Source organism: Microtus pennsylvanicus, chromosome X (assembly GCF_037038515.1).
Source record: "Microtus pennsylvanicus isolate mMicPen1 chromosome X, mMicPen1.hap1, whole genome shotgun sequence".
Classification (NCBI taxonomy): Eukaryota; Metazoa; Chordata; class Mammalia; order Rodentia; family Cricetidae; genus Microtus; species Microtus pennsylvanicus.
Window position 1 is genome coordinate 20,138,045 of NC_134601.1, and position 19,671 is coordinate 20,157,715.

General features: G+C 38.9%; 1 protein-coding gene across 7 annotated transcripts in view; it reads right to left on the bottom strand.

Annotated features, from left to right (window-relative positions):
• F8 (coagulation factor VIII) overlaps positions 1–19,671 on the bottom strand; it is a 148,210-nt gene that overhangs the window by 59,476 nt on the left and 69,063 nt on the right. For all 7 annotated transcript variants that reach the window (XM_075958588.1, XM_075958589.1, XM_075958592.1 and 4 more), the window contains 2 exons: positions 6,533–6,686; positions 237–449 (listed from right to left, as the gene is read on the bottom strand). In XM_075958588.1, coding sequence (XP_075814703.1) covers positions 237–449; positions 6,533–6,686 — 367 coding nt within the window. The remainder of the gene's footprint in view (positions 1–236; positions 450–6,532; positions 6,687–19,671) is intronic.

Here is a 19,671-nt window from a genome sequence, read left to right on the forward strand (position 1 = left end):
TGCTCTTCCAGATCTGGGTTTTATTCCCAGCACCCACATGGCATCTCACAACAGTTTCTAACTCCAGTTCCAGGGAATCCAAAACCTCCTTCTGAGATGTACAGATATACACACAGGCAAAACACACACACACACACACACACACACACACACACACACACACACACACTTAAAAAAGATTTAAAGGCCATTTCTTTTAAATGATAATATAACTATCCTAATAAGGAATGACTTACAAGATCAACATCAGAGAAATAAGCCCAGGCCTTGCAGTCAAACTCGTCTTCTGTGGGCGCCATATGATGCTGTACTTTCCAAAAATAAATTTTGGTTTCATTAGGTTTGACAAAGTTTCTTCTAGGTTCTTCTCCTTGTGTTTGATCCTCCTTATAAGAAATAAGGCTAGAATAGAAGGAGTAGGGACGAGAGGCCTGGTTTTTGAAAGTTACCTGAAGAGGAAAAAAATTCAGAAAGAATAAATTTTTATAATAATAAAATCCTAAAGAGTTATAAAGTTTTATAACTATATCTCTCTATCTTTTGTTCTTTATCCAATTTTTATTACCTCAGATCTTAAGAGAAATTTATGAGAAAATTTTTAATTCTAATTTTATATGAAAACTATGAAGGTGAAAATTCTTAATTACTTAAAAGTAATTCAAAAGTAAACAGAAAATGTCGCTATAACTTCAAGAGTGACTACTTAAGGTTTGCCATAGCAAAATGGATGTGTATTATCATTTTAAAATTTTATTTATTTTATTCAGTTCTTTGAGAATTCCAAACAATATATTTTAACTTTATTTACCTCCACTTTTCTCCAAGATCAAACTCTACATCTTTACACAAATGTCTGTTTTCTTTTTTAAAGATTTTCTTTTTTGATTTAAAAACTATGCATATTTATCATAGAAGACATACAAATTAAAATAAATTCCAAGTCAGAAAGAAATGTAGCTATAACTCCATAGCTTTAGATGCTTCTATAATTTACTATCAGTCTACTGGGATAAAGTAACTTTAATCTGTTTCTTAAAATGCATCAAAAATTACTTACACTTTACACAAGTTACTGAGAGATGGTTAAATAATTAAATATAAAAATGAACATATAAAAGAAAATATTTAAAACTCTTCCAGGTAGAGAGGTATTTTTGTGAATATAAAAACAATGAAAATACCAAAGAGAAAAGTTTTATGAGTTACTACCTAAAAATCTTTTATTTCAAATATCATATGAAGTTGAGACAGTAAACTTATAAAAGTAATTTCAATTAAAGTTATCACTTGTAATATCTAATATATAAGATAATATTAATAAAATTATCCCCTCCCAAAAGATAAATTTATAAAGGACATTGACAGAGAATTCGTAATTTCTGTATAGTACAGTTCTAGACTTTTATCCTAGGAAAAGGAAAACAATTATTTATAAATAGAGAAAAACAAAGCTGTGTGGGGTTGTTTGACTAGGAATGGTCCCCATAGATTCATGTGTCTGAGTTCTTAGCCCATAGGGGGTGGCACTATTGGGGGGGGTAGCCTTGTTGGAGTAGGTGTGGCCTTGCTGGAGGAAGCATGTCACTTTGGAGGTGAGCACTGAGGTCTTATATGCTCAAGCTAGGTTTAATGTGGCAGTCTCCTTTCTCTGCCTGTGCATCACAATGTAGAACACACATATCCTTCTCCAGCATCATGTCTGCCTGCACACTGCCATGTTTCCCACCATGATGATAATGGAGTAAACCTCTGAAACTGTAAGATAGTCTCAATTAAATGTTTTCTTTTATAAGAGTTGCCATGTTTGTAGTTGTACAGGGTATAGTTAAATCATGTTAGGCATAATTATGACCTGGTTAAATATATAACACATTTGCAGTTGTATGTGGGATAGTTATGTTTAGGCATTATTATGACTGAGTATTGTTTTCATTTGGAAATTAATCATAACATAAGGAGATATGATTGTGTGTCAAGTTGACAAAGTGTGAATTTAAGATGGCTAGTTTGTTTAGATTGTTCACCTGGTCCTGGTTTAACTTTGGTATATGGTATTTATCTAAAAAAGTGTCCATTTCTTTTACATTTTCCAGTTTTGTGTTATACAGGCTTTTGTAGTAAGATCTGATGATTCTCTGAATTTCCTCTGTGTCTGTGGTTATGTCCCCCTTTTCATTTCTGATCTTATTAATTTGCGTATTCTCTCTCTGCCGTTTGATTAGTTTGGATAGGGGTTTATCAATCTTGTTGATTTTCTCCAGGAACCAGCTTTTTGTTTCATTGATTCTTTGTATTGTTTTCTGTGTTTCTATTTTCTTGATTTCAGCCCTCAGTTTGATTATTTCCAGTCTTCTTCTCCTCCTAGGTGATTCTGCTTCTTTTTTCTAGAGCTTTCAGGTGGGCTGTTAAGTCTCCAATATGTGCTTTCTCTGTTTTCTTTAAGTGGGCACTTAGTGCGATGAACTTTCCTCTTAGGACTGCTTTCATAGTGTCCCATAAATTCGAGTATGTTGTTTCTTTATTTTCATTTAATTCAAGGAAGACTTTAATTTCTTTCTTTATTTCTTCCTTAATCCAGGTATGGTTCAGTAGTTGACTGTTCAGTTTCCATGAGTTTATAGGCTTTCTGGGGGTAGCATTGTTGTTGAATTCTAACTTTAATCCATGGTGATCTGATAAGACACAGGTGGTTACAAATATTTTTTTGTAACTGTGTAAGTTAGCTTTGCTACCGAGTATGTGGTCAACAGAGAATTCTCAACAGAAGAAGTTCAAATGGCCAAAAGGCACTTAAGGTCATGCTCAACTTCCTTAGCAATCAGGGAAATGCAAATCCAAACAACTTTGAGATATCACCTTACACCTGTCAGAATGGCTAAAGTCAAAAACACCAATGATAGCCTGTGCTGGAGGGGCTGTGGAGGAAGGGGTACCCTCATCCATTGCTGGTGGGAATGCAATCTTGTGCAACCACTGTGGAAATCAGTGTTTCGGTTTCTCAGGAAATTCGGGATCAACCTACCCCTGGACCCAGCAATACCACTCTTGGGAATATACCCAAGAGATGCCCTATCATATGAGAAAAGCATTTGTTCAACTATGTTCATAGCAGTATTATTTGTAATAGCCAGAACCTGGATACAACCTAGATGCCCTTCAATGGAAGAATGGATGAAGAAATTATGGAATATATACACATTAGAGTACTATGCTGCGGTAAAAAAAACAATGACTTCTCGAATTTTGCATGCAAATGGATGGAAATAGAAAACACTATCCTGAGTGAGGTATCCCAGACCAAAAAAGATGAACATGGGATGTACTCACTCATAATTGGTTTCTAGCCATAAATAAGGGTCACAGAGACTACAATTGGTGAACATAAAGAAACTAAATAAGAAGGTGAACCAAAGGAAAAACATATAGTTATCCTCTTCGCTATGGGAAGTAGACAAAATTGCCGGGAAGAAAATTGGGATCTTGGGGGTGGGGTGGGATGGGGGTAAGGGGAGATGGGGAGAGAAAAGTTAGAAGGGAAGGAGGGGGGAACTTGGGGGAAGAGAAGGATTGGGATAAAGGAAGGTTGGACAGGGGAGCACGGAACCACAATTCTTAGTTAAGGGTGCCACTTTAGGCTTGGCAAGAGACTTGAACCTAGAGTGGCTCCCAGGAGCCCATGGTGATGTCCCAGTTAGCCCCTTGGGCAGCTGAGGATAGGCAACCTGAAATGACCCTATCCTATAGCAATACTGACGAATATCTTGCATACCACCATAGAACCTTCATCTGGTGATGGATGGAGATAGAGACAGAGACCCACACCGGAGCACTGGTCTGAGCTCCCAAGGTCCCAATGAGGAGCAGAAGGAGGGAGAACATGAGCAAGGAAGTCGGGACCACAGGGGGTGCACCCACCCACTGAGACAGTGGAGCTGATCTATTGGGAGCTCACCAAGGCCAGCTGGACTGTGACTGAAAAAGCATGGGATAAAACTGGACTCTCTGAACATGGCAAACAATGAGGGCTGATGAGACGCCAAGGACAATGGCACGGGGTTTTGACCCTACTTCATGTTCTGGCTTTGTGGGAGCCTAACCAGTTTGGATGTTCACCTTCCTAGACATGGACGGAGGGGGGAGGACCTTGGACTTTCCACAGGGCAGGGAACCCTGACTGCTCTTCAGACTGGAGAGGGGGGGGAGAGGAGTTTGGGGGAGGGGGAGAAGGGTGGGAGGAGCGGGAGGGAAATGGGAGGCTGGGAGGAGGTGGATACTTTTTTTTTCCTTTTCTCAATAAAAAAACTTAACAAAAGCAAAGAAAAAGATGGCTAGTTTGGTTGTCAACTTGAATATATCTAAAATGAACTACAATCCAGAAAAGGAGGGTACACCTGTGATCTGGATCTTGAGGTGAGAGGATAACATACCTCTGGTCAGAATCTTGAGGCTAGAAGACACAGCTTTTGATCCAGACCCTGAGGCTGGAAGACACACCTTTAATTGGGGCCACACCTTTTGCTGAAAGCCCATATAGGGACATAGAAGAAGGATAGTTTGGTTTGTTGCTTGCTTGCCCTTGCCTTGTCAGCACATTTATTCCTTCACTAGCATTGGAGCCTACCTCTTTGGGAAGGCCAGCTGAGACACCAGTCTTTTGGGACTGAATAACTATTAGATTCTTGTACTTTCCATTCACAGCTAGCCATTGTTGGATTAGTTAGACTGTAGCTTAAAAGTCATGCCAATAAATTCAATATATATATATATATATATATATATATATATATATATATATATTTTCCATAAGTTCTATGACTCTAGAGAACCTTGACTAATAATTCTATGGGTATGGTGGCATTCACCTTTAATCATAACACTCAAGAGGTAGAGACAGGAGGATCTCTGTGAGTTTGGGTCCAGCCAAGTCTACATAGTGAGTTTCAGAAGGTAAACCAAGGTATAGTGGTTTGAATAAAAATGGCCACCATAGGCCCATATGGAGTGGCACTAATAGGAGCTGTAACCTTGTTGGGGGTAGGTGTGGCTTTGATGGAGAAAGTGTGTGACTAGGAGTTGGACTTTGAAGTTTTAAAAGTCCATGCCAAGACCAGTGTCTCTCTCTTTGCCTTTGGATCAGTATATAGGTCTCAGCTACTTCTCCAGCACCATGCCTGCTATGCCTGTTGCTAAGTTTCCCCACCATGATGATAATAGACTAAACCTCTGTAAGAAAGCCCCCCAATTAAATGCTTTCTTTTATAAAGGTTGCTTTTGTCATGGTATCTTTTCATAGCAATAAAACATTGACAAAGACACAAAGCTACATTGTGAGATGCTGTCTCAAAGAAACAAAGAAAAGGAAAAAGAAATGATCTAAAAGGTTATTCAAAGTATATATTTAAGTAATCTATGGTCCCATCAATTCATGTGATAGAATATCATGTAGTCATTCTTCTTTGTTTTATTTTTTGAGATAGAGTCTCTCTATGTTACTCTGACTGTCCTTAAATTCCATATGTAGACAAGGCTGAACTCAAACTCATAGAGATCCATCTGCCCCTGTTTCTGATCCTAAGTGTGGGGGTGGGAGATGAAGGAGGATTAAAGACATGTGCAACCATGCCCATATACATAGTCCTTCCTTCTTACTTAAGAAGTATTTGAATTATGTAAAATATTTATTACATAATACATAATTGAAGAGGCAGAATTATATATATTACATATGGTATAATTTCCAATACATAAAGGGAAAAACCAGGCAACAGATGAGGAATATACATCAAAATGAAAATTATAGGATTATTTATCTCCTCAATTTTTATGTACTTTAATTTTTTCAGATGGCAGAACATATTATTTTTTCCAACTGGTGTACGTGGTACTATGTTACAAAAGGATATTTTCGTTCATGTACATATGAACATATTCCTCACACAGTCCTCTTCTATCTTCTCCTTCCTTTCCTCCTCTCTCCCATTGGTTACATTTGTTTCCATAGACCATGTGTGCCTAGCCTTTTTACACTGTGACATGATGTTATCTACTAACGATCACACTGAAGAATGGTACAACTGAGTTTCAAAAAATGCAAAAAAAACCCTCTATAATGCTTTAAGTAAGTTTGTGATTTTGTGCTAGGACATGCTTATCTATATTTGGTTGTATGTGGGTTTGCAGGCTATAGGTTGAACCTAGACTAGTGGTTCTCAACCTTACTAATGCTGTGATCCTTTAATATAGTTCCTCATGCTGTGGTGACCCCAACCATAAAATTAATTTTGTTGCTACTTTATAACTGTAATTTTTCTATAGTTATGAATAATAATGTGACTATTTATGTTTTATGATTGTCTTAGGGGACATGTGAAAGAGGAATTAGACTCCCCAAAGAGGTCTAGACCCACAGGTTGAGTACCACTGGCCTAGACAGTTTAATTTCTAATTTCATGCCATTTGTATATGTTATTTTTATAAACAGAAGCAAACCATATATAGAGAACTTTTTGTAATTCCATTGTCCTTAACTTACCATAATGTTGTCTTCAACTTCTGCTCTTATATAAGGCCCCAACAACCCCAAATGTTCATTTAGTTCTCCCCGGTATAAGGGTTGACTAAAGGAGCCATCAGTAAATTCTTGAAAAACTACTTTCTTGAACTGAGGTGCATTGCCGCTTGGATCCCTGGAGAAAAAGCAGAAGAAAAGTATTACTTTGATGGACCCATGAGAAAGGATGCCTCACACATTTGCTTTCCTTGTATTTAAGATATGCTTGGTAAAATTGGTGATAGATAATAAATGCAATGGTATAGGGAGGAAAGAAATAGAGATGAAAGAAAATTTTCACAGGCAAAGGAAGTAGCTCACTTAGTAGAGTGCTTGCCTAGCATGCAGGGAACCCTGGTCTCCATTTCCAATGCAGCATAAACTGGGTACGATGGCTGTACCTCCACCACCTAGGAGGCTGAAGCAAAATAATCACTATAAAGTTTAAGCCAGCTTGAGCTACACAGAAAATTTGAGAATAGCCTTAGGGACCTGAGACCCTTTTAGAAGAAAAAAATAATAATCTTCAGGTTTCTAATTTGAAAAAATAAATGCATAGTGATGCACTTTTTCAAGATGGATAATCTTGAGGGGTAGATTTTGGTTTTTTTTTTTTTTCGAGACAGGGTTTCTCTGTGGCTTTGGTTCCTGTCCTGGAACTAGCTCTGTAGACCAGGCTGGTCTCGAACCCACAGAGATCCGCCTACCTCTGCCTCCCGAGTGCTGGGATTAAAGGTGTGCGCCACCATCACCCGGCTTGAGGGGTAGATTTTGGTTTTGGTTATTCAACACTATGTGAACTAAATTGGAAAATGCCAAAAATCTAGAGGTAAGCAGTTCACAAAACTTCTATTTCCTGATTTTATTAGATAGCTAAGAAATAATTTTCATGGTTGTGTGGTTTGAAAATAAATGAAACCTTAAGGAAGTGGCACTAATAGGTGTGACCTTGTTGGAATAGGTCTGTCCTTATTGGAGGAAGTGAGTTACTCTTGGGGTGGGCTTTGAGGTCGCATATATGTTTAAGGTATGCCCAGTGTTATAGTTAACTTTTTGTTGCCTGCAGAACAAGATGCAGAACTCTCAGTTTCTTCTCAAGCACCTTGCCTGTATGCATAACACCATGCTTCTCACCATGATAATAATAGACTAAACTTCTGAACCTTAAGCTAGCATCAACTAAATATTTTCTTTTATAAAGTTGCCATGGTCATGGTGTTTCTTCACAGCAACTGAAACCCTAACCAAAATAATGGCTAACCATTCCATCTCCTTTGAAATACTGTCTTAGGACTTTCCTAGTACATAAGACCACTAAAAGGAGGATTTTTGTGTATTTTGTCTATTGCTTCATTCCAGTAGTTGGGATAGTATCTAATACAAGGCACATACAATCTACTGTGGAATGCTGAATAAATGTAGGCATTAAAAACATAACTTAAACATAAGAAAGCCCAGTTTCTATTCCTTGGCTCTCTTTTAAAATTTTTAAAATAATATTTTAAAGTTCTGAACTAAAACATACGTACACATAAATGTCTTCCATTCAGAAAGGCAGATATTACCCAGAAAACTATATATTCCTTTCTGCTCAAACAATTACTGTGTGACAATGGTCTTGTACACTGTAAAGATTTGTCACTTCTATTGGTTTAATAAAATGCTGATTGGACAGTAGCCAGGCAGAAAGTATAGGCAGAGCAACCAGAATAGGAGAATTCAGGGAAGAGGAAAGGCTCAGTCGGCAGTTGCCACCCAGATATAGAGAAAGCAAGATGAGAATGCCTCGCTGATACAAAGGTACAAAGCCTTGTGGCTAACACAGACAAGAATTATGGGTTAATTTAAGATGTAAGAGTTACTTAATAAGAAGCCTAAGCTAGTTACCAAGTAGTGTTATAATTAGTATAGTTTCTGTGTGATTATTTCAGATCTGGGTGGTGCCAACTACAACCACATAAAACCTGAGAGAGCTTGGGAAGTAATTCTAGACACAAAAGAACAGAGTTAAGCACGGCTTCTTGGTAACAACATTTTCACATGGACTCTGTTTGCTAGAGGCAAGCATGTCTCATTTAAGAGAGGTCTCCTGCTCTTTCGGCACATAACATCACCGAGCCCAGCCTGTCTGGGCACTGGGTCCGAATCCTCGGGGCACCCAAGCAGGCAGGAGTTCCTTTGTTTCTGTGGCCTGCCTGCACCAAGCAGGGTAGGCGCTTTGTTTGCGAGCTGCCCAACCAGCACGGAGGCCTGATCTCTCGGCGCCAGGAGAGCCAGCATTGGGGGTAGGTGCTTTGTTTGCGAGCTGCCCAATCAGCACGGAGACCTGATCTCTCGGCGCCAGGAGAGCCAACATTGGGGAGAGCCACCGTTGGGTAGGCAAGGAGACCTGACCCGGTAAAAGAAGATCCATAAGGGAGCATTTGGAAGAAGAGATGGGCAGACGCCAAGGCAAGAATTCGCCCAACAAGCTGAAAAACAACATGAAGCCACCAGAAACCAGCGACCTCACAACGGGAGGACATGAACACCTTAATCAAGAAGAAGTAGAAAATATTGACTTCATGAAAGTGATTGACGCCCTTAAACAGCATGTAAAAAACGCCCTTATAGAAATGAATGAGAAATATAACAGAAAGTTTGAAGAATTGAATAAATCAGTGAATGATACCCTAGAAAACCAAGGAAAAACAATCAAACAGATAATGGAAACAGTTCAAGACTTGAAAACTGAAATGGAGGCAAAGAAGAAAACACAAACAGAGGGCCGGCTTGACATGGAAAATCTAGGTGAACGAATAGAGACTACAGAAACAAGCATAACCAGCAGAATATAAGAGATAGAAGAAAGAATCTCAGATTCTGAGGATAACACAGAGAAAATAAACGCACTGACCAAAAAGAAAAAAAAACAGCAAGTCCAACAAACTCTCATCACAAAACATTCAGGAAATATGGGACACAATAAAAAGACCAAACCTAAGAATAATAGGAGTAGAAGAAGGAGAAGAAGTGCAGCTCAATGGTCCAGAAAATATATTTAATAAAATTATAGAAGAAAACTTTCCCAACCTAAAGAAAGATATACCTATGAAGGTGCAAGAAGCATACAGAACACCGAATAGGCTGGATCAAAAAAAAAACATTCCTTCGCCATATAATTATCAAAACACAAAGCATACAGAATAAGGAAAGAATATTAAGAGCTGCAAAGGAAAAAGGCCAAATTGCTTATAAAGGTAAACCTATCAGATTTACACCTGACTTCTCCATGGAAACCATGAAAGCCAGAAGGTCCTGGATAGATGTACTGCAGAAACTGAGAGACCATGGATGCAAGCCCAGATTACTATACCCAGCCAAGCTTTCGTTCACTATAAATGGAGAAATTAAAATTTTCCAGGAAAAAAACAAATTTAAACAATACGCAGCCACAAATCCAGTCTTACAGAAAGTAATTGAAGGAAAATCACTAACCAAGGAGTCCAACAATGACCACAATAACTCAGACATCTAGAGACCCTTCGCCAGCACAAATCAAAGAAGGGAAACACACAAACTCTACGACTAAAAAAAATGACCGGAGTTAACAACCACTGGTCATTAATATCACTTAATGTCAATGGACTCAACTCACCTATAAAAAGGCACAGGCTAAGAGATTGGATACGAAAACAGGATCCAATATTCTGCTGTTTACAAGAAACACACCTCAACCACAAAGACAGGCACCTACTCAGAGTAAAGGGCTGGGAAAAGGCCTATCAAGCAAATGGACCTAAGAAACAAGCAGGTGTGGCCATACTAATCTCTAACAAAGTTGACTTCAAACTTAAATCAATGAGAAGAGATGGAGAGGGGCATTTTATATTCATAACAGGAACAGTTCATCAGGATGAAGTCTCAATCCTGAACATCTATGCCCCTAATATAAAAGCACCCACGTACATAAAAGAAACATTGCTAAAATTCAAGGCAGCCATCAAACCGCACACACTAATAGTAGGAGACTTCAACACTCGTCTCTCACGAATGGACAGGTCAATCAGACAGAAACCTAACAGAGAAATAAGAGAATTAATGGAGGTAATGAAGCAAATGGACTTAACAGACATCTATAGAATATTCCACCCAAATAGGAAAGAATATACCTTCTTCTCTGCAGCTCATGGAACCTTCTCAAAAATCGATCACATAGTCAGTAACAAAGCAAACATCCACAGTTACAAAAAAATATTAGTAACCACCTGTGTCTTATCAGATCACCATGGATTAAAGTTAGAGTTCAACAAAAATGCTGCCCCCCGAAAGCCTACAAAGTCATGGAAACTGAACAGCCAACTACTGAACCATAACTGGATTAAGGAAGAAATAAAGAAAGAAATTAAAGTCTTCCTGGAATTCAATGAAAATAAAGAAACAACATACTCAAACTTATGGGACACTATGAAATCAGTCCTAAGAGGAAAGTTCATAGCACTAAGTGCCCACTTAAAGAAAACGGAGAAAGCATACATTGGGGACTTAACAGCACACCTGAGAGCTCTAGAAAAAAAAGAAGCAGACTCACCTAGGAGGAGTAGGAGACTGGAAATAATCAAACTGAGGGCTGAAATCAACAAAATAGAAACACAGAGAACAATCCAAAGAATCAATGAAACAAAAAGCTGGTTCCTGGAGAAAATCAACAAGATTGACAAACCCCTATCCAAACTAATCAAACGGCAGAGAGAGAATTTGCAAATTAATAAGATCAGAAATGAAAAGGGGGACATAACCACAGACACAGAGGAAATTCAGAGAATCATTAGATCTTACTACAAAAGCCTATATGCCACAAAACTGGAAAATGTAAAGGAAATGGATACTTTTTTAGATAAATATCATTTACCAAAGTTAAATCAGGACCACGTGAACAATCTAAATAGACCTGTTAGTCGCGAAGAATTAGAAGAGGTTATCAAAAACCTCCCTACCCAAAAAAGCCCAGGACCAGATGGTTTCAATGCGGAATTCTACCAGAACTTCCAAGAAGACCTATACCTATACTCCTAAATGTATTTCACAATATAGAAACAGAAGAGGCACTGCCAAATTCCTTTTATGAAGCTACAGTTACCCTGATACCAAAACCGCGCAAAGACTCAACCAAGAAAGAGAATTATAGCCCAATCTCACTCATGAACATCGATGCAAAAGTCCTCAACAAAATACTGGCAAACCGAATCCAAGAACACATTAGAAAAATTATCCATTATGATCAAGTAGGCTTCATCCCAGGGATGCAGGGCTGGTTCAACATACGAAAATCTATCAATGTAATCCATCATATAAATAAACTGAAAGGAAAAAACCATATGATCATCTCATTAGATGCTGAAAAAGCATTTGACAAAATTCAACATCCCTTTATGATAAAAGTATTGGAGAGATTAGGGATACAAGGGTCATACCTAAATATAATAAAAGCTATATACAGCAAGCCGACAGCTAACATCAAATTAAATGGAGAGAAACTCAAAGCCATCCCATTAAACTCAGGAACAGGACAAGGCTGTCCACTGTCACCATACCTCTTCAATATAGTGCTTGAAGTTCTAGCAATAGCAATAAGACAACATAAGTGGATCAAGGGGATTCGAATTGGAAAGGAAGAAGTGAAACTTTCGTTATTTGCAGATGATATGATAGTGTACATAAGCGACCCCCAAAACTCCACCAAAGAACTTTTACAGCTGATAAACAGCTTTAGCAATGTGGCAGGATACAAGATCAACTCCAAAAAATCAGTCGCCCTCTTATACACAAAGATATGGAAACAGAGAGGGAAATCAGAGAAGCTTCTCCATTCACGATAGCCACAAACAGCATAAAATATCTTGGGGTAACTCTAACCAAGGAAGTGAAAGATCTATTTGACAAGAACTTTAAGGCATTGAAGAAAGAAACTGAGAATTATACCAGAAAATGGAAGGACCTCCCTTGCTCTTGGATTGGGAGGATCAACATAGTAAAAATGGCAATTCTACCAAAGGCAATTTATAGATTCAATGCAATCCCCATCAAGGTCCCATCAAAATTCTTCACAGATCTTGAGAGGACAATAATCAACTTTATATGGAAAAACAAAAAACACAGGATAGCCAAAACAATCCTATACAATAAAGGATTGTCTGGAGGCATTACCATCCCTGACTTCAAACTCTATTACAGAGCTACAGTGATGAAAACAGTGTGGTACTGGCATAAAAACAGAGAAGTCGACCAATGGAATCGTATAGAAGATCCGGATTTTATCCCACAAACCTATGAACACCTCATTTTTGATAAAGGAGCTAAAAGTATACAATGGAAGAATGAAAGCATCTTCAACAAATGGTGCTGGCATAACTGGACGTCAACCTGTAGAAGAATGAAAATAGACCCATATCTATCACCATGCACTAAACTCAAGTCCAAATGGATTAAAGACCTCACTATCAGTCAGAACACATTGAACCTGATAGACGAGAAAGTGGGAAGTACCCTACATCAGATGGGCACAGGAGATCGCTTCCTATGTGTAACCCCAACAGCTCAGACATTAACGGCAACATTGAATAAATGGGACCTACTAAAACTGAGAAGCTTCTGTAAAGCAAAGGACACTGCCACCAAGACAAAAAGGCATCCTACTGACTGGGAGAAGATCTTCACCAACCCCACAACAGACAAAGGTCTGATCTCCAAAATATAGAGAGAACTCAGGAAACTAGACTTTAAAATGCTAATTAACCCAATTAAAAAATGGGGCACTGATCTGAACAGAGAATTCTCAGCAGAGGAAGTTCAAATGGCCAAAAGACACTTAAGGTCATGCTCAACCTCCTTAGCGATCAGGGAAATACAAATCAAAACAACTTTGAGATATCATCTTACACCTGTCAGAATGGCTAAAATAAAAAACTCCAATGATAGCCTTTGCTGGAGAGGCTGTGGAGGAAGGGGTATCCTCATCCATTGCTGGTGGGAATGCAATCTAGTGCAACCACTTTGGAAATCAGTGTTTTGGTTTCTCAGGAAATTTGGGATCAACCTACCCCTGGACCCAGCAATACCACTCCTGGGAATATACCCAAAAGATGCCCTATCATATGACAAGAGCATTTGTTCAACTATGTTTATAGCAGTTTATTTGTAATAGCCAGAACCTGGAAACAACCTAGATGCCCTTCAATGGAAGAATGGATGAAGAAAGTGTGGAATATCTACACATTAGAGTACTATGTTGCGGTAAAAAACAATGACTTCTCGAATTTTGCATGCAAATGGATGGAAATAGACAACACTATCCTGAGTGAGGTAACCCAGACCCAAAAAGATGAATATGGGATGTACTCACTCATAATTGGTTTCTAGCCATAAATAAGGTACACGGAGCCTACAATTGTTGATCCTAAAAAAGCTAAGTAAAAAGGTGATCCAAAGGAAAAACATATAGTTATCCTCTTGGCTATGGGAAGTAGACAAAGTTGCCGGGGAGAAAATTGAGATCTTGGGGGTGGGGTGGGATGGGGGTAAGGGGAGATGGAGAGAGAAAAGGGAGAAGGGGAGGAAGGGGGAACTTGGGATTGGGATAAAGGAAGGTTGGATAGGGGAGCACGGAAGCACAATTCTTAGTTAAGGGAGCCACTTTAGGCTTGGCAAGAGACTTGAACCTAGAGTGGCTCCCAGGTGCCCAAGGTGATGTCCCCAGTTATTTCCTTGGGCAACTGGGGATAGGGAACCTGAAATGACCCTATCCTATAGCAATACTGACGAATATCTTGCATATCATCATAGAACCTTCATCTGGTGATGGATGGAGATAGAGACAGAGACCCACACTGGAGCACTGGGCTGAGCTCCCAAGGTCCCAATGAGGAGCAGAAGGAGGGAGAACATGAGCAAAGAAGTCGGGACCACGAGGGGTGCACCCACCCACTGAGACAGTGGAGCTGATCTATTGGGAGCTCACCAAGGCCAGCTGGACTGTGACTGAAAAAGCATGGGATAAAACTGGACTCTCTGAACATGGTGAACAATGAGAGCTGATGAGACGCCAAGGACAATGGCAAGGGGTTTTGATCCTACGTAATGTGCTGGCTTTGTGAGAGCCTAGCCAGTTTGGATGTTCACCTTCCTAGATATGGACGGAGGGGGGAGGACCTAGGACTTACCACAGTGCAGGGAACCCTGACTGCTCTTTGGACTGGAGAGGGAGGGGGAAAGGAGTGGGGGGAGGGGGAGAAGGGTGGGAGGAGGGGGAGAAGGGTGGGAGGAGCGGGAGGGAAATGGGAGGCTGGGAGGAGGTGGAAACTTGTTTTTTTTCTCAATAAAAAAAGATTTAAAAAAAATGGAACATTATGAAAATAATAGAGGAACTTAAACAGGAGGTGAAAAACTGCCATAAAGAAATAGAGATGACAAACAAAAATGTAGACGAAATGAATAAATCTCTCAAAGATTCCCAAGAAAACCATGAAAAACAAGAAAAAGCTGGTTCCTGGAGAAAATCAACAAGGAGCTAAAATTATACAATGGAAGAAATGGAATTATACAATGGAAGAAAGAAAGCATTTTTAACAAATGGTGCTGGCATAACTGGATGTCAACATGTAGAAGAATGAAAATAGACCCATATCTATCACCATGCTCAAAACTCAAGTCCAAATGGATTAAAGACCTCAATATTAATCTGACCACACTGAATCTGATAGAGGAGAGAGTGGGAAGTACTCTAGAACACATGGGCACAGGATACCACTTCCTATGTAGAACCCTTGTAGCACAGACAATAAGAGCAACATTGAATAAATGGGACCTCCTAAAACTGAGAAGCTTCTGTAGGGCAAAGGACACTGTCTTTAAGACAAAAAGGCATCCTACTGTTTGGGAGAAGATCTCCACCAACCTTGCATCAGACAAAAGTCTGATCTCCAAAATATATAAAGAACTCAAGAAACTAGATAGTAAAACTCTAACTAACCCAATTGAAAAATGGGGTACTGACCTGAACAGAGAATTCTCAACAGAAGAAGTTTAAATGGCCAAAAGACACTTAAGGTCATGTTCAGCCTTCTAAGCAATCAGGGAAATGCAAATCAAAACAACTCTGAGATGCCATCTTACACCTGTCAGAATAGCTAAAATAAAAAACACCAATGATAGCCTATGCTGGAGAGGATGTGGAGTAAGGGGAACACTCATCCATTGGTGGTTGGAATGCAAACTTGTGCAACCACTTTGAATATCAGTGTGGCGGTTTCTCAGGAAACTGGGAGTCAGCCTATGTCAGCACCCAGCAATTCCACTCTTGGGAATATACCCAAGAGATGCCCTATCATACTACAAAAGCATTTGTTCAACTCTGTTCATAGCAGCACTATTTGTAATAGCCAGAACCTGGAACAACCCAGGTGCCCCTCAGTAGAAGAATGGATAAAGAAGGTGTGGCACATACACACTTTAGAGTTCTACTCTGTGGTAAAAGAACAATGACATCTTGAATTTTGCATGCAAATGGATGGAAATAGAAAACACTATCCCGAATGAGGTAACCCAGACCCAAAAAATGACTATGGTATGTACTCATTCATAAGTGGATTGTAGCCATTAATAAAGGACATTGAGCCTATAATTCGTGATTCTAGAGAAGCTAATTAAGAAGGTGAACCCTAAGAATAACATATAGTTATCCACCTGGATATTGGAAGTGGACAACACTGCCTGACACGGGTGGGGTGCACAGGGGTGCGGGTTGGTTCGGGATAAGGGGAGATGGGGAGAGAAAATGGTGAAGGGGAGCATGGGGAGAGCTTGAGGGAATGGAATGGTTGGGATGGAGGAGTGGTGGATGAGGGAGCAGAGAAGTAGATATCTTAATTAAGGGAGCCATTTTAATGTTGGCAAGAGACTTGACTCTGGAGGGGTTCCCAGGTGTCCAAGGGGATTTCCTCAGCTTGTTCCTTGGGCAGCAGAGGAGAAGTTGTCTGAACTGGCCTTATCCTATAGCCACACTGATGAATATCTTGCATATCACCATAGAACATTCATCTGGCGATGGATGGAGATAGAGACAGAGACCCACATTGGAGCACTGGACTGAGCTCCTAAGGTCCATATGAAGAGCAGCAGGAGGGAGAACATGAGCAAGGAAGTCAGGACTGCGAGGGGTGCGTCCACCCACAGAGACGATGGGGCTGATCTAATGGAAGATCACCATGGCCAGTTGGACTGGAACTGATGGAGCATATGATCAAACCGGACTCTCTGAACGTGCGGACAAGGAGGGCTGACTGAGAAGCCAAGGACAATGGCACTGGGTTTTGATTCTACTCCAGGGACAGGCTTTGTGGGAGCCTAGTCTGTTTGGATGCTCACCTTCCTGGACCTGGGGGAAACAGGGAGAACCTTGGACTTCCTAAAGGGTAGGGAACCCTGACTGCTCCTTGGACTGGAGATGGAGGGGGAGGGGGTGTGGGGAAGGGGAAGGAAGTGTGAGGAGGGAAGGAGCTGGAAATTTTCAATAAAAAAATAAGTAAATTAAAAAAAAATGTAAGAGTTAGTTAATGAGAGCCTGAATGAATAGGCCAAACATTTTATAATTAGTGTAGGCCTCTGTGTTTTTCTGGGACTGAATGGCTGCAGGATTGGGAAGGACAGAACCATCTGTCAACAAACACTACTATCTCTTCACTAAAGGTAACTACTATTCCGGTATTTATAATAATCTTATTTCTTTGCTTTTTATAAGCTTATCTCTTCTAATCATGTATTCTTAAAGAACATGTTCATTTTTGCTTGTTTCTTTAAGTATTTAAGGTGCAACTGTGTACATATCCTTATTTTTTTCTTACACTAAGCATTACAATTGAGACATTCATCTATGATGTAATTTTTGATTATGTACTATCTGTTATTCACAGCACTGTTATATTGTATTCCATTAGATTAACATACTCCCATTATGGGCATATGAGTTACTACTAAATTTAAGACTTGTAAATAGTCCTGTTATGAACCTTCAGGTATATGTCTTTGGTGCACAAATTTATGTATTTCCTTTGGTCACATATCCAGGAATTTAATTGCTAGACAGGCATATTTTAGACTTTGTAGATACTGCTACACTGCTTTCTAAATCAGCTGTTATATTTCCCACTTTTAACAACAATAAAATGTAGGAATTCCATTTGCTACAAATCTTCATAAATTCTTGACCACATTTTTACATTTTGGGCATTCTGGTTGTTGCATAGTAGTGTCTCATTGTAGTTTTATTTTATGTTTCCATGATCAATAAGGTGGTGTGTTTTTCCATTCTATAGTTAATATTCTCATTCTCTCTGGCATACTTTTTGATGCACATCATCAATTTCATAATTTTATTCATTTTAATTATTTTAAAAGATTTCTTTTTATTTATGTGCATATATGTCTCTGTGTGTATGTTACATTCATATAAGTGTTCATGGAAGCCAGGAGAGGGTTTCAGAACTCTTGGAACTGGAGTCACAGGCAATTATGATCTGTCATTTGGGTTCAGGTCCTCTGCAAAAGCAGCAACTGCTCTTAAGTGCTGAGCCACCTCTCCAGCTCCAAGTTCATATTTTTAAAACAGTGAAATGGATTTTATATTAGCTAATCTTTTGTGTATCTTGAATTAATCATTTTTATTTGCCCACCCTGAGATTAATACTTCCTGTTTTCTTCTTATATATTTATGGCTTTATTTTTTCATGTAATGGCTTTGTTTCAAGGTAGGATTTCTCCTTATTGACTCTGATAGAAGCATTTTGACGTACTATGATGTAAAAAGTCAGTTCATTCAGGTAACTTTTCACTTTTAGTGATATTGATTCATTCTCTAAACTCCTATTTAGATTAACTGCAGGCTTATAGTCATTTAAGAAGGCAAGCCTATTTTCTTCTTAAGGCTATATAATAGTTTATCTGAACCACCTCAGGGAGATATGGAGATAGTAATTAATTCAGCATGCAGGTGGGGTGTGAAGAACTTAGTCTACCTCCATGAGTCATCACCAAGTATCAACTTGATGGAACAGCTCGTGGTTTTACTATGTTATGTAGTGTTTTGTGACCTGATTTTATCCTCAGTCATCCTCACCTTTCCATTTCACTATATTTTTATATTGAATAATATTTAGTATATTTCAAAACTTTGTTTCGTAAAAACATACTATAATAAACAAGATTCTCTTATGGATTAGATCTGAATATGAGGGAAAAGAGGAGTTGGGAATTATTTACAAGTTTGAAGTCTAAATAAATGAAATGAAGGAATGGCCATTGATAACATGATTAGGAGATGGACTGATGGTACAACAGTTCAGAGCATTTGTTGCTCTTGCAGAGGACCAAAATTTAAATCCTAAACCTATATGGTGGCTCACAACTATCTGTAACTGTAGTTCCAAGGGATTGATAACATCTTTTGATACCTGTAGGCATCAGGCATGCATATGGTGCACATATATACACGCAGGAAAACACTTATACACATAAAATAAAATAATCTAAAATATTTAAAAATGTATAATATTATTGATAATACCAATATAGTGGAGAGGGAGAAACTGACTGTATAAGAAAGAAAAAAGAGGAACTTCTAGAGCAGAGGTTCTCAACCTGTGGATGGTGACCCCATTGGGGGTAACATATCAGATATCCTGCATATCAGATATTTATATTATGGTTTATAACAATTTATAACAGTAGCAAAATTACAGTTCTAAAATAACAAAATACTTTTATGGTTGGGGGTAACAATAATATGAGGAACTGCATTAAAGACTCACAGTATTAGGAAGGTTAAGAACCACTGTTCTATAGAAACTTTTTTTAAGAGAGGGAAAGAAATGAGATAAAGTCCAAAATTTGTATGGTGGGCTTTATATAGAAGCATAGATGGTCCACTTATTAGCAGTTTTAATTCTTTCTCCAGGGCCTGTATTGTGCATTGGCTGCTCAATTCTGCTACCCTAATGCCCTGAGTACCTTGAACTTTTCACTGTACTCCAGTAATACTTGTTTTTTTGTGCCTCAAAAGCACTAAACATGTCTCATTCTTAGAGCCTTTG